Source organism: Ambystoma mexicanum, chromosome 1p (genome assembly GCF_040938575.1).
Source record: "Ambystoma mexicanum isolate Mex_15411 chromosome 1p, UKY_AmexF1_1, whole genome shotgun sequence".
Lineage (NCBI taxonomy): Eukaryota > Metazoa > Chordata > Amphibia > Caudata > Ambystomatidae > Ambystoma > Ambystoma mexicanum.
This window is the reverse complement of record NC_090921.1, coordinates 708,220,429-708,235,972: the sequence shown is the minus strand read 5'-3', so window position 1 is coordinate 708,235,972 and position 15,544 is coordinate 708,220,429. Positions and strand designations below refer to the sequence as shown.

Here is a 15,544-nt window from a genome sequence, read left to right as displayed (position 1 = left end):
TCATTGCACATTCAGTCGGGCTTGCCTTCATTATTTTAAAGTCAGTAACATTCATATCAGATACTTACCATGCTGCAAACTGTTGGCCTAAGCTCTATATTTAAAATAAAATCAAGGGTCTAAAAATAACAAATCTCCGTTACAAACCCAACACCCCCGCCCCCTTTCCTTGCAGGAGGCGATAGATAATGGTCTTATAAACAGCATTGAAAGAGTAAAAAGGTAGCCGAATGTTCTTTTATTCCTTAAATAAAATGGGGATTGTATTTTGGCACAGCAAAAACAAAGTGTGGGGGAGGGAGCCAATGTTTAGGGAAGACTGGCCACATGAGTAATGCAATTATCAGATGGGTACAGCAAGCAACGACCCCATACTATACCACACTTCCCTCCCCTTGAAAATCAACAGGGCGTCGTTAGCAACAGTGCTAGAAGCAAGGTCCTGGTAAGAAATAATAATGTACATTCAAATTAAACAAATATCTTTCGTTTCTCTGCTTCACCTTGATATTTAGTGTGTCACATAGATGGTGTGCACACAACAGTGCGACAAATCAGTAAACTTGATATGAAGGGGTAGAAGTTACTAGTCAAAACCTGTAAAATATATATATATATAGATTTATATAAGGTGAAGAAAGACATGCACAGTGAGGAGTCACATGGTGGCAGCTGTCCAGACACATCAAAGTAACTGATCAAAGGGTGATAAAAACAGAAACGACTATGCAACCTTCAAGACCAGGGCTGCGGGTGAGCAGAGTCCTGTCCTATTGCCCCATTCCTTCGTGATCCCTTCCTGCACACAAAGCAACTCACAAACTGCAAAAACACAGGCAAGCGCCGCTAGCCACTGAGCAAGAGTTTAGCGTTAAGTAGGGATGGCAGAGTCAGGAGGTGGCATAAGAACAGTATAACGGTTTTGAATTGTGTGGATTTTAGGCATCTGCCCCTTCCTCTACCACCCTGGCGCAAGACTGTATATTGGGTTCATGATGGCAGCATAAAGCTCAATCAGTGACTCCACCTTGCACCATTCAAAATGCCCAATAGGCTCCTCTGAGCTCTGTAATCTGCATCATATGCCCATTTGGACTCGAGTAGCTGGTCATTCCAAAGCAAGGCATGCAAGGTGCACACATCCATGATTTGATGAGGTCCCGGGCAGCTGGGGGTGAAAAGGCATCTATACACAAGACCTCGTTTCCGTAATGTGAAATGTATTTTGGTATATGTGGTTTTATGGATGAGGGGCACCAGTTCTGGTCCCATTAGCCTTTCCAGATCTCCTAAAGCCAGCCTCACATCTTCTCAGGTCTTCACACCAGGAGCTTGGTTGGTGAAAGTGGGAACACAATGTTGTGGATCCACCAACAATACCAGCGGCTCTTAAAGGTTTCCCACGGGTCAGTGTAAGATTTCAGAGATCTTTGGGAACCACCACAGTCTACAACTGCTCAGTACAGAGACAAAAAGGTATGCCCACGCAGACCACCTGATGAGCAAAGCTTGGGATCCCGGATGACAGAGGGCAGCAAGCATAACATAAGAGAAAGGTGCCACTATGCAGAAATGCTGAAATGTTATTCATCAATTGTCCAAGTACTTGAACCATGCGTCACTGTATTTAACTGTTCAAACAATTCTTCTTCGGTTAACGATTCAGCACAGCTTCCCTTTGAAGAGCACTTGTCCGGCAGGCTGAGCAAGCGGTGACAGAGCAGACAGCATCCTACCTCCTCTGACAAGATGACGTGAAGCAGTATCCATCTGCTCCTCGGTGCGTTATTCTGTAGCGACTAGTTGCAGTCCTAATGGCTTAGATGGATAAAATGTTATATAAATAAAATGAATTTAATTCAGTCAGTAGCTGTGCTGGCTTGCAGCATATTCTGCTAAGACTTTGAAATGCAGCAACATGAATGGGCTGAGAACCACAAGTGTAAAAACATTGTACGTTATGAGATTTAACTTTCAAACATGTTGTGAAAGGGGAGGACCCACCCTCACCCAGTGTGGCATGGCTACCTTTGGGGGAAATTGCTGAGACCATTCCTAACCTTTCAGCTGATGAAAAGCAAAGGATCCGTCACAAGTTATCCAGAGAAACAGCCACGTGTCTGGTACAGCTGGCTCCCATACACCTGCCCCTCCGACCCCCAGCCTCCCTTCGGAAGTGACACAAGGTGTGCAAAACAGTCACAACATGCAAAACAACTATATTCCAGTGACCTAACCCGAGACATCATACAAACAGCAAATACCTATTAAAAGAAAAAAGTAGCTCCCGCTCCACTATCCGACAGCCACAATAAAAATTACATTTCATTCAGCATTCCCGGGCTGCGACCCAAAATCCTTTGCGGTCCAAATGCCTGCCGGCGTCTCAGTTTGTGTGCAAAGCTCTAAAACCACATTTGGAACCGGGGGAATGCAGGGATCTCGGTTCCCTCTTCTCTCTCTCTCCCATCTTCATTTTAATGGCGTGCAAACATGGCAGTCTATCACAGGGGTGTGAGCAGATTGTTAACAGTCGTGCAACACATCTGATCAAGGAACCAATAACGTCGTCATTCTTTACAGTTATTTAACCCAGAGTGAAAAAGATCTCCAACGTCTCATTGGTTAGTGAGCATTTCCAGACATTTTAAAGTGCCATGTTTGAGTTTCCATAAAAACAAAAAAAAACAAGAATGGAACCTTATGAATATGTTATGCTGTTAATAATAAACATTCCAGCGCCGCCCACTCATTCTTATTGAGGGCGGAATGCACTCTGAGCCGCCCCGGTGGCTGCATTGGCGGCTGCTGTGCGAACCGCCTGGTTGGAGAAGACGCCAGCTGCAAACTCCTCTTGAGCCTTCTGGAAACTGGCTTCAGTCCTGCGGTACATAGAGTGGATCTGGTGTAAAGAAATAAAACAAACAAAAAACCATTCAATAAAGACTGTAAAGGTATAGCGTCCATATGCTCATCCAAGATTTTCTATAAAGTCATTATGCCATAAATAGGAAGCTGAATGGGCCAGAAAGAAGGTTGTCAGGAGACCAGTTGCAGATGTCTAAATGACGGTATTGGTCATTGCATCGAATCCATAGCATCGACAGACCAATCCATCTAAAAAAAATAGCATCGAAAAAAATGTATCGAATGCATGTTTTTGGACAGTAAAGGGTTTATTTTAGTGGGTAAAAAAACGGGGGTTGGGGAGAACCACCCCATTAAAAAAAGTACATAGAAAATGCATTTGATGAATTTTCTTTTCAATGCACTTTTTTTGGATGGATATGGATGTTGATGGAACGACTAGGAACCCTAAATGACTACTACAATCAGTGGTCAGGTTGACAGAAGTCGGATGAACCGTCATGAGAATTCCCCATAGGCCATGCTCCTAAAGGGCTGTCAAAGCTGGAGCAGCATCACCCATAGGCCACCTTATTGACTGTTAGGTTGCTGGCTCAGGAATATCACCTTTTCCCCGGTGGTGTGCCAAAGGGCTCCCAGAGCCAGTGGATGATGGGCCCAGGGCAGAATAACTAGCATCTCCAGGCCACCCCTCCTTTGGTCCCCGTCACAGGTCAGAAGAATCCCTGGCGGCCAGAGCAGGGCAATCCTGGTAACATGGATCCTCCAGGGTTCTATGTGGTTTCATCCGCCACAGTTTGCGAGTGGACATTTACTTGGACCTGTTGTGGGTAACGCAACTTTTTATTTTTTCTTTTTTAAATGGAGGCCTCACCAAATATCCCCATGCCTGAAACAATGTACACCCTACCCGCCTTCATATACGTGCACACATATATATATGGGATACATTACTCACCGTAATCGTATTTCTGATGCTTGTATCTGCTTAGATTCACATGCTGTGCATAGGCCGACATCTAGTGAAAGCTGCAGAGTATTACAGTTTGTTTTTCGAAACTCGAAAATGGGCGTCGACACGGGTCGTGCCAGAAATACTATCCCTAGTGTGACGTCCACTGTACCCATGATCCCTCACACATCTAGGACCCTCAGATTGTATTTTTTCTGACATGAGGTAGCATGAGGAGTAGCGCGAGTACAGATTATCCAAGCAGATAGATAGAAAGATAAGACTACAAGCATCTATGCATCTTCTCTCAAAGGGGAGGAAGGGTGGGTCGCATGTGAATCTAAGCAGAAACAAGCATCAGAAATACGATTACAGCGAGTAATGTCTCCCTTCTGAGGCTTGTGGAATCTGCTTAGATCACATGCTGCGCATAGATTAGCGAGCAGTGTTAGAAGAAGGAGGAAGTGGGATGTGAGAAGGGTATTGAGCAAATAAATGTCTAAGAACCGCTTGTCCCACTTGAGTATCTGTCAGTAGTGCTGAGTAAAAGTGTGAATAGAGCTCCAAGTAGCCGCTTTGCAAATGGTGTCAAGGGGTACATTTGCAATGAAAGCCAGAGTGGCCACAATGCCTCTTGTAGAGTGGGCTCTTGGTGTGAAAGGCAGAGTTTTTTTCAGAAAGGGAGTAACACAGCTGGATACAACTTATAATCCACTTAGAGATGGCCCCTTTAGAGACGCGATCTCCCTCTCTGACTGTAGCTACGGAGACAAACAGTTGGTCCGTTTTCCTTAGCGGCCTGGTCTTGTCTACATAGTATAGGACCGCCCTACGCACATCTAGGGTGTGTAGTTTCACCTCAGCAGAGCTTTCGGGTTCTTGGAAGAAAGCCGGAAGCTCAATGGACTGGTTAACGTGGAATTCAGAAATAAACTTCGGTGAAAATCTAGGGTGTGTTCGTAAAACCAGTTTATCTTTATGAACAGTAAAGAAAGGATCCTGCACTGACAGAGCCTGAATTTCACTGAGCCTTCTTATCGATGTAATGGTTACTAAGAAGGCAGTTTTATATGTCGGGTGTTTGAGACTGCTTTTATGCATGGGCTCGAATGGGGGGCCCATGAGTTTAGCCAGCACCACATTAAGGTCCCATCCTGGTGGTGGGTTAGAAACTGGAGGATAGAGTCTCTTTACTCCTTCCATGAAGGCTTTAACCAATGGTACTTTCCACCACGATACCTTGTTATGGGAGGTGGTGTATGCTGACAGAGCTGCCAGGTGTACCTTGAGTGAATTAAATACCAACCCTGCGTCCAGCAGGTGGAGCATTTAGGTGACAATAGTGGAAGGAGTGCAATCAACTGGGTTGAATTGCTTATTCTGGCACCAGATAACAAATCTTTTCCATTTGTCAAAAAACAGTGCCTAGTGTTGGGCTTCCTAGATTCCTTTAGGATGTCTATGCACCTCTGTGGTAAGTTGAGGTGTCCAAACTCTACGACTTCAAGAGCCATGCTGCCAAGTTCATTTAGTTGGATTGAGGATGCACTGTTTGACCTTGGTGCTGGGATAGTAGGTTGTACCAGCACAGGAGTCTGATTGGTTCGCACGTTGCTAGCCTGCGCAGGTGTGGGAACCACGGTTGTCTCGCCCACATGGGATGAACTAGGATAAGCGTCATCGATTCCCTGTGCATCTTGTTGACCACCTTCATCATCAGAGGAGTTGGTGGAAAAGCGTAAGCAAACATCCCTGACCAGTTCATCCACAGGGCGTTCCCCTTGGAGCCTGGCTGGGGAAACCTGTGGCGAATAGGTCTATAGTGGGGAAACCCCTCTGTGAGAAGATGTCTTCTACGACTTCTCTGTGTAGAGACCACTCGTGTTCTCTTGGGAGAGGATCTCTGCTCAAGGCGTCTGCTAGAGGTTTGAGATCCCCTGGAACATGTTGAGATGACAGGAAAATGTTCTGTCTGAGTGCCCATATCCACATTTTTTGTGCAAGCTTGCACAGATTTGGCAAACAAGTCCCTCCCTGCTTGTTTAGGTAGAACATTGCTGTTGTGCTGTCTGTTAAGATCTGCACTGACAGGTTTAACAGGTGGGGCTCGAACGCTCGAAGCGCTCTGAATACTGCCAGAAGCTCTAGCAGATTGATATGATTCTTTGCGACTGTGTGAGACCAGAGACCCTGAGCTGTGTGGTGAAGGAGGTGTGCTCCCCACCCTGACAGGGATGCATCTGTAGTGACTACGGCCTGTACTTCTGGATCGTAAAAGGGTTTCCCCTTTGACTGGTTCCCTCTTGTCCACCAGTGAAGAGACTGTACCAGTGTTGGGGAAACGACCACTAGATCGTCCCACTGACCACTTGCCTGAGACCACTGTTTCTCCAACCATTCTTGCATGGGACACATGCGCAGACGCACGTGGGCGACCAGGTAAATACAGGACGCCATCATGCCTAGCAAACGCATCGCTTTGCGCACCGTTATCTGGCGACCGGGCTGATATTGAGGAATCTGCAGTAGTATATTCCGAATTCTTTCCTCTGCTTGAGTGTTTAGTACAGCTCCCAGAAACTGTTTGGAGGTGATTGGCACCAGGCTTCATTTTTCTCGTTTTTGGAGAAACCCAATTCGAAGAGGAGGATGATCGTTCTTTGAATGTTTAAACTGCAAATTGCTGGGTTCTCCCCCGTGATGAGCCAGTCGTCCAGGTAAGGGTACACTGGGATTGCCTCCCTGCGTAGGTGTGCCGCCACCACCGCCAGAACCTTGGTAAATACCCTTGGAGCCGAGGCTATACCGAAGGGCAGCACCTTTAACTGGTAGTGCGGACTGTCCACCTTGAAGCGCAAGAATCTTCTGTGTGCTGGGAACATGGAAATATGAAAATAGGCACCTCTCATGTCCAATGTTGCCATGTAATCCCCTTTTTTAGGAGGGGGATTACCTCTTGGAGAGTAGTCATGCAAAACTTTTGGGGCTTGACATACTTGTTTGCAGGGCGCAAGTCTAAGACTGGGCGCATTGTTAGGTCTTTTTTTGGCACAAGGAAGTAAATTGAATAAATACCCTTGTTTACCTGTTTGCCCGGGACGAGTTCTATCACGTCCTTTTCTAGAAGATTGACGATCTCCTCGAGGAGGATCTTCTGGTGGTCCAAGGAATGTAGTTTTTGACGTGGGGGGTGGTTTCGGGGACGCTCAAGCAGTTCTATGCAGTATCCTGCGGACACTGTGGACAGCACCCATCTGTCTGATGTGATCCCTTCCCAAGCTTGGGTGAAGTTGGTAATGCGTCCTCCCTACTGGAGATGCGTGGGAAGGGACCCTGATCTCGGCATCACTGTTTTGAAAGAGGCGTGCCGCCTCTGCTGGGGCTGCCTCTTCCCTTACCACAGCCCCTCTTGTTTCCCTCGTTATATCTTTGGGTAGACTGCTGGTTGTTACCCCATGATGTACCCTGCCCCTGAGAATAGGCGGAGCCTCTGAATTGTGGCCGCGGGGGCAACGAAAATGGCCATTCCCTCTTTGATTAGGGGGCTTGTTGGTCAACTGTCCCAGGGATTTCAGAGTCTCATACTCGTCTTTGGCATTTTTTAATGTGTCATCTACCGCCTTGCCAAACAGTAGATTAGGCTCCACCGGCATGTCGATTAAGGATGCTTGTGTCTCGGGTTTAAACCCGGACGGTCTTAACCAAGCATGCCTCTTAATGACAGTGCTCTCTGCTATTAGCCTGCCGGCGTTATCCGCGGCATCAAAGGTTGCCTTAAGGATGCAACCGGACACGGCTCTCCCCTCTGACGCAACCTGTGCAAACTGGCCCTTTAAAGGTTCCGGCGCGGAGTCTAAGTGCAGCAACTTGCTCCCACGGTGGCAGTTGTAACTAGCCAGCAGAGTGGTGGAGTTGGCAATCCTTGCCTGGAAGGCGGAAGTGGAGGCTACCTTCCTTCCCAACCCGTAGATCTTCTTGCTCTCTTTGTCGGGGGGAGCCTCAGACGAAGATAGGGGCGTTCCCGCCCTCTTCTGGGTATTAGTCACTACTAGGGAGTCCGGTTTCAGTTGCCCCTTTATGTAAAGCGGGTCCGATTGGGCTGCCCTGAACAATTTTTTGATTCTGGGGTTTACTGCCCTGGTGACGTTAGGATTGATAAGGGAAGGATCAATTCTCCTTTGTATAGACTTGAGAATAGGGATGGCCTGAGCAAGGGCTCTTTTCCCCCCTACTAGTTCCTCAGCAAAGTCCCTCTCCTTCTGTGCTCCCTCGGTGTCTATGCGAAGTGTTCAGCCGCTCTAGACAAAACCTCATTTAGGAGAGGTTGGTTGTCGACTGGAGAGTCGGTAACCTGAGGTTCTTTGCCTACCGGGGAGTCTTCCTCTTCCTCTTCCTCCTGGTCCTAGTCATCCCCATAGTAGTCCACCCCAGTTTGGTCGTCCAACGTTACCAATTCTGGATCCTCATCTTGTAGTGGATCCTGACTATACTGAGTGTATGGCTGTACGTACAAAGGGTCAGAAGACAGACCTTGCGTTGGTGCCTCAACTCGAGGTTTCTTACCGGGGGTAGCGGGTCTCTAGACCCTGAGGGAGTAGACCCGTCAGGGGGTATAGGAGAGGAAGTGATCTGGGTTCTTGGCATAGAAGTCCGCTAGGGATGACATTCTAGACATAACCCTGTCTATATCCTCACTGGACCATTCTTTGGAGCTGGGTATTACCCTTTCCTGGGAGTGTTTCCCTGCTATGACCTGACTGGACCTATGGGCTTTTGCAGGGGTCTTGGGTAGCTGTTTATCAGAAGACCTAGCACTGTCTTTATGTACCAGATGAGTAGAAGAAGGCTGAGAAGGTTTCTTCTGCTGTTTTCCCCCCTCCCCATGAGTGGAAGAGTGCTTCCCTGGTGTTTTCACTTTCTCTGGGGTTTTTGACGTCTGGCGTCGAGATTCGGGGTTAGTGTCCCTTTCCTTACAGTGAGAACGTTGGGAAACAGGAACCACCGTCGAGCGGTCTGCTGATGCTGACTCCTGGAATGCGGCCTGGAGATGGAGGTCGGCCTCGTCTTCCAACGATCGTACCTACATTACTTTGGTGAGTGAGGCACTCTTGGCAACAGTGGATGGTTGCCTGGTGTCATGCGGCGATCTTGACCGAGAACGCCCAGAGGACACCGATGCGGTGGACCGTTCTTTGCGTGCCTCTTTCCAAGGACTCGACACGTGCGTCGAGTCTCGGTTGGACTTAAGAGTGTTTAGTGGAAGTGGTGTGGGTAGCGCTCGCGTCGCAGGGTGTGCTCCCCAGAGCTGCCCTGCCGGACAACCTTCCGAGGTTGGGGACTTGCGCTTGGCTGTCTTTTGACGCCATGTTGCCCTCGCCGTCCGATAGTACGGCGTCGCTGCCATCACTGAAGGTGCCCTCCGCTTCCATGGCCTCTCGTTGCCTGGCGTGGTGGGCCCAACGTTTGGTCGAACGGTCCTTTAGAGACTTAGCCTTGAACCGGCTACACGCTCTGCAGTTCGCCTCGGGGTGGTCCCTCGGCAAGCAGAGGTTACAGGTGACGTGTCTGTCAACCCAAGGGTACTTGCGATTGCACTTGGGGCAAAATTGGAAAGGGGTACCCTCCATACGCACCCTGTGGCAGTGGGCTAGTGTGTGTAGGAATATATATATATATAAATATATGTGAGTGCAGAGTATGTACCACCCCCCACTCTCCCTACTTGTAGGTCCGAGGCCAGAGGCCTTCCAAGGCCCGGGCCAAGGCCAATGCCCTTCCAAGGCCCAAAGTCCGTCGTGCAGCTCTCGACGGTTGTTTTCTGCTCCGGGCTGGCGTCGAGCTTCGATATTCAGTGACTCGACGTGGGGATGGAAGAAACGGGGAAATATTATACTATTTGCAAAATTATGGCTAAAAGCCAGGGAACTCCGTGGAATGCTTCCGACCAGTATGGTGGAAAAAAACAATCTGAGGGTCCTAGGCGCGCGAGGGATCATGGGTACAGTGGACGTCACACTAAGGATAGTATTACTGGCACGCCACGTGTCGACGCCCATTTTCGAGTTTCGAAAAACAAACTGTAATACTCTGCAGCTTCTTCTAGATGTCGGCCTATGCACAGCATGTGATCTAAGCAGATTCCACAAGCCTCAGAAATATTTTTATAAACTATCCAAACGGGTCAAACTAAGTGTCCAAACTGTGGTCCACGGAACCACTATATATCATGCACACTGAGAAGTTCTGACCCCCATCCCCTTCTGAGCCAACATTTACACTCTCCAACAGAGACTCTGAAGCACTCTGTAGGCAGACCCAGAAACAGCTTTACCCACACAACACTTGTAGCGTTTACCCGGCTATGGTTACAAGTGAATCCAGGGTAACCGGGAAGTTCGTTCAGAGGAGGCACTTTCTCTGGAACGCAGGATTCGGGTGCTCGCAATGTTACACATCCATGGTTTTCAGACCACAGGTTTAACCACAAGGGGTACGGTATTTCCTGCCCATAGTCGCCTAGCAGAGCATTTGCTGGATAATGTCAAAGTTGAGACTTGACCGTGCACTTCCATTCTATATACATTGAGAACAGGTTTACCAGGAGCTTTTGCAACATTCAGTTTACACGCTGGGGAAATGGGGGAACTGGATCCTTTCCCAAAAGAGTGCCAGGCAGAAACAGGGAGAAGTGAATCCCAAGATGGCTACTAGGGCTTCAAAGGATTAGTCTGGCCCACCCAGCACAAAGTAAGTGTAAGTAAACAGGGCGAACACAGCCAATCTCAAACCAGCCACAATTATGGACCACAGGTGCAAACCCTCAGGGAGCGTCCACTAAGGGGGCTGGAACAGAACCCTATATAAAGCAGACACCACAGTCAGTCTGTGTGTGGTGCAGTAGGCTCGGGTTAGGAGGCAGAGGGAGAGGGCTGGGAAGGAGACAGCAGTGGAAAGGATGACAAGGTAGTAACATCCAGAGTGCAGGAGACCAGGCAACATCAGGCAGGGAAGGTGGTAGGCCAGTGATCGTGACCTTAAGAAAGAAGGAAGAGCTAGTAGTATCAGGACTGTAGGTGGGGTTGGTAATGCCAGGAGCTAAGGGAATAGACCAAGTAGATGGTACAGTCACGAGGTAACACCAGGAGAAAAATGGTGGTAGAATGGCAGAGGAGGTTGCAACATCAAGAGAGGAGGAAGTGAAAGTGGTGGAACAACGGAAGCAATAACAAGAGGGGACAACAGCCATGCCAAGTAGAAAAGCAGTTCTGCAGTTGCAGCAAGAAGATTGCAGGTGGGCAGGCCTGCTCTAGGCAGGATCAGAAGCTGGGAACACAAGAGAGAGACAGAAGGATATAAAGGGTACAAGACCCAGGAAAACTACCTGCTAGTCTGACATCAGAAAAGGGGGTTGTTAACTGCTAAAACACGCAATCCAAGGAATTCAAGGGGGTGGGAAAACCACTTTGGGACTGTAAAATGAGATGGAAGTATGGAGAATTAACCCTAACCAAAACATGGCTAACATCTCACCTCCAAGAACCCACCCCACAGGGGTCCATCAATTAAGCTGGACAAAAGAGTCATGTAAGCAAATGTTTCTGAGATGGGGACATTACGCAGACTGAAAGCCTTTAAACATCTGACTCATCCATATAAAAGAAGTAATAGATTGCAAATGTCTACGATTCCTCAAGTTTTTTTTTTTTCATCCCCAGACAAAGAAACATGCTTTAGCAGGGCAGGAGGGTTTCCCTCGCAAAGAGGGTTCCGGCACCTGCATCTCAAGCAGAAAAGAACTTGGTAATTTTCATGAAACGTGAGCAGTATTAGACACCTGTTCTAAGCAGTACTCACCCGTTTCAGCATGATTATTCCAAGGACAGCTGTTGCAGTAAAGAACATGGCCACGATGAGCATTATGATGGCGACAGCCACATTGAGCTTCAGGGCACTGAGCATTGAAATCCAGCCACTGTAACAAGAGACAAGTACCGTCAGAAGCATCATCAGTGTGCTCTCTCGCACTGCTGACCAACCACGTGAGAAGAGTGGTGGCAAATTGAGATGAAGGATAAGATGGGCATGTGTGTAGGTAGGTGGGGGAGCAAATATTTACTAGCCAACAGGCACACAACTGATATTCTGGTTTGTTTTTACTGTGCAAACAAATTACATTCTTCGGTGTGAGGATCGCACATGTGCCCTTGCGAAAATACTGGGGCACACAAGCGGATGAGAAACATTGAACCTCACGTAAAAGGACGGTCCTTCTGGTACTGAGCATCTCGCTGTATAGTACAATCAGAAGACCAAGGACAAGACCAAAGGGTGAAGATCAGAAGGCAAACATGAAAAGTGGAGAAGGGCACAGAAGCCAAGGAGGAAGCAAAACTCATATATCCATGTAACAAACATAAGCCAGAGAAATGTAAGGAAGGGCACACGGTCGATGGTGAATTACAGGCTACTGAGAACCGAATGACTAAGCAAGGCACATATTAGCCAGATCAAGCTAAATCTGTATAATCCAGTTATGAAGAGGTGTCCGCTAAACAGTATACTTTGTCACTACTTTCTGTCTCCACAACGATTGTGATCAGAAAGAAATATTCAACCAATCAAGCACTATGGATGCAGTCTTCATGTTAAGACCCACCTGAATCCCCAGCCTGGGATGCCAATAGCCTGCATGACGTATACAATGTCCTGCACGAAGAAAATGAAGAAGAAAACGAAGAAATTGAAAGAACTGTCACTCCTGCAAGACAAAAGAAACCATTGAAATGATTACTTAGTTCAGGCATAAAAATGAAGAAATGCACAACATGGTTTTGTGACTACAACACAGAGAATATCCATGAGGTCTGGAAATATGCTGCAGTGGTGTCTAGCTTCCCTGAGAACTGTAGAAAGCCTCAGTGTCGAGCCACAAACACTTGGAAGGATTTGCAAAGAGAATAAAGTAAAGCTCATCATAGGGATTGGTGTACTCTTAGTCCATAGACCCCCCCTAACCCCTCACTCCAATACTATGTCAGTCAGCATCCTGTGATCAGTACCATAGTGTGCGCAGCTAACACAGCCTTCATAGGATTAAAGCCTTCATCACTTAAACATAAGAGCAAGCATTCTATCCATGACCAGCCACGCCCCTCGGTCAGCTCCCCACCCCAGACTTCTTCTCAAGGTTACAAGGCCAGGAGCTGGACTGAAACAAACCACAGACAAGGCACACTGGCAAACGGTGGCCTGGAGCCAATGGTTCGGATTCATTCAAAGTCTTTTAGTCATCAGTTTTGCTCAAGTCTCCACGAGTATGGTGGGTATGTCCAGAAGCGCAATGAGACCTAAATATTTCTGGGGTAGCCAGGTCCCATGCAGATGCATTGTGACTTGGCTGGGCTGCCCCATTTGGATAGGGACCAAACCGAATTTACACATGGTCTTTCCCCTTCTTTCATGGAAAGGCAGACTGAAAACTATGGTGTGGAGGGCCAGAGCAATCCCAGCAAACTGTATTCAGTGTGGCAAAAGGGCCGCCGTTCACTGCCTTGCTGTCGAGAAAAGAGCACCAGCTGATTGGTGAGCAGAGGCCCCTAAAAGGAGAGCTCGTCTAAATTAATAATGAACGTCGTAATCCATAAACACTGCAAGCCCAGCAAGGAACAGACCACTGTCCCGGAGAATGTTTGTCCCTTTCCGCCATGTGGAAATAAGGGAACACTGGTTGGTTCCATGGGAAGCCTACTTTGTTCACTTGTTGAAAACCTTCAAAACCACTTGATGGTGGATTTCCCAAAAAGGGTGAGGCTCAATGAGCGCACCCAGATGACATGCAAACCCTGCTCAGATTTTTAAAAAGTACTGTTACTGTATTATGTAAATATTCCCCCCCCTCTTACCCGCTTAATGAGGAGAACACCTTCCAGTGCTAGGCCTATTGGCATGAGTTCAAGAAGGTTTGTATGTTTCCTGTGTTCGGATGCCTTGCAGGCAGTGCATCCTAAAGTACCCCAGGTCTGACCCCAGATGATGACCATCAAAGAAGGGTCAGGACTGGAGAAGCAGAGTGTATGAGTGGATACATTTAGAGTCATCGAAAACAACAATCTGGACCTGCCCTGGCACATTTGGTGCAAATGCAGAAGTAGTTAATGGTGCCAATGAATGGCTACAGCCAGCTGGAGGTGGTACAAAAACATAAGCTATATGCAACAGCAATGTAAATAACCCCCATTTTTGAAATGTTATTGTTTTAGGCTGAGACAGGCACAGGCGGAAGGTCCACTCTACAGACCCCTCGTCCGAAAATAGGGGCGAGTACCAAGCGATTGCAACCGAATTATTTTTAAACATGTTACATTCAATTATGTTCAAACTGCTTTGCTCACTCTATCGGATATCTTGTTAGGCATCATTCACAAGTATAATTACTCCATTTAAAAAAATGTTTTTATTCACACATTGGATTTTGATGTTCAAGGCATCACAAGTCCTAATTTTAAAAATAATATTTTTTTTCTGTTGGGAGACCTAGGAAAAAGCAAGACCGAAAAACACCACCACAAACAAGGGACACAGGATGCCAACCGACATTGTCTTGGGCAGACATGACGTAGCAGCAATAAACGTCACCAAATGTAATCATGATTGATGACTATGTGGAGAGGCCAGAAGCCGAGTTAAAAAAATTATCATAGAAGGTTCATAAAAGACCACTGCTACTCTGCAAGGCTTCCTACCCACAAGACAATATTAATATATGAGGTAACAATTTAATGCAGATCAATATATTTCCCAATCTAGCCCAACTTGCATGGTCAAGAGACCAATTTTCCATCATCGCCCATTGCATCCCATGCAACTGAAATGGCACCATTTGAAGCTTCGGAAGGGCCGGAAAATATGTTGGATAATAAAGAACTTGACACAAACTAAAGTTGGTCTACTATTGAAGAAAAAACTACATTGATTGAAGCAAAAGTAAGTAAATTGCCAAATGTTGGTCGATTGTGAGAAGCAAAATAGTTTGAGGACTGCCTGCTGGATATTTTAGAGATGCCAAAAGGTAAAGCTTGCAGCAAAATAGGATTCAATTTTCAATTGGAACTACCTCAGCAATGCAAGGTACCTGTGAAGATTAGCACTACAGCCTTTCTTGGTCTGCTCAACCTCACAATGTTGCTGCTGCTTCAGTTCATGTGCACGTTTATTTATCAGTTTGCCATTCACCAAAATGCTCGGTTTTGTGACATTTTAACCAGAACTCACCTCTTCCCTGCAACAGGTGACAGATGGAGACATGAGCAGGCAGCGCTGGACACCGCACTGGCAGAAAAAGGGCATTAGTTAGCAGGTGATGGTCTATGTGAGTGCTCTGGATTTAGTGCAAAATATTGCACTTATTGCCAGGATGAGTTCTATAGTGGCCCAGGTTACAGAATGTACTTCCTCTGTTGCAATGCAGGAACATTGTTTTATAAAAATCAATTGAACGTCTTCAATCCAAAGACTGAAAAGTAGAACTGGCAGCCACGGAGTGACACTTTAGCAAAGCCAAATTCACGTGAAAGAGGTTCCCAAAGGTCAGGCATCAATTCAACATTTGGCAGGTGTCTAAGCCAGTCGACAACACCCAGAAGGCCTTAATCTGTGCTTCAAAACCTGGACCTTTAGGGAAAACCGATCTTTATCCCGGCTTGAGGATCCTGCCCTTGGAAGCCT

The 15,544-nt window shown here is 47.1% G+C and overlaps 1 protein-coding gene across 2 annotated transcripts in view; it reads right to left on the bottom strand.

The window, feature by feature from the left end:
* Positions 1-223: 223 nt before the first annotated feature.
* The window catches only part of SCAMP3 (secretory carrier membrane protein 3), a 162,580-nt gene continuing 147,259 nt past the window's right edge, over positions 224-15,544 (bottom strand). For both annotated transcript variants that reach the window (XM_069650106.1, XM_069650105.1), the window contains exons 7-9: positions 12,477-12,578; positions 11,675-11,792; positions 224-2,902 (exon numbers count right to left, since the gene is read on the bottom strand). In XM_069650106.1, coding sequence (XP_069506207.1) covers positions 2,756-2,902; positions 11,675-11,792; positions 12,477-12,578 — 367 coding nt within the window. In that variant the 3' untranslated portion in view covers positions 224-2,755. The remainder of the gene's footprint in view (positions 2,903-11,674; positions 11,793-12,476; positions 12,579-15,544) is intronic.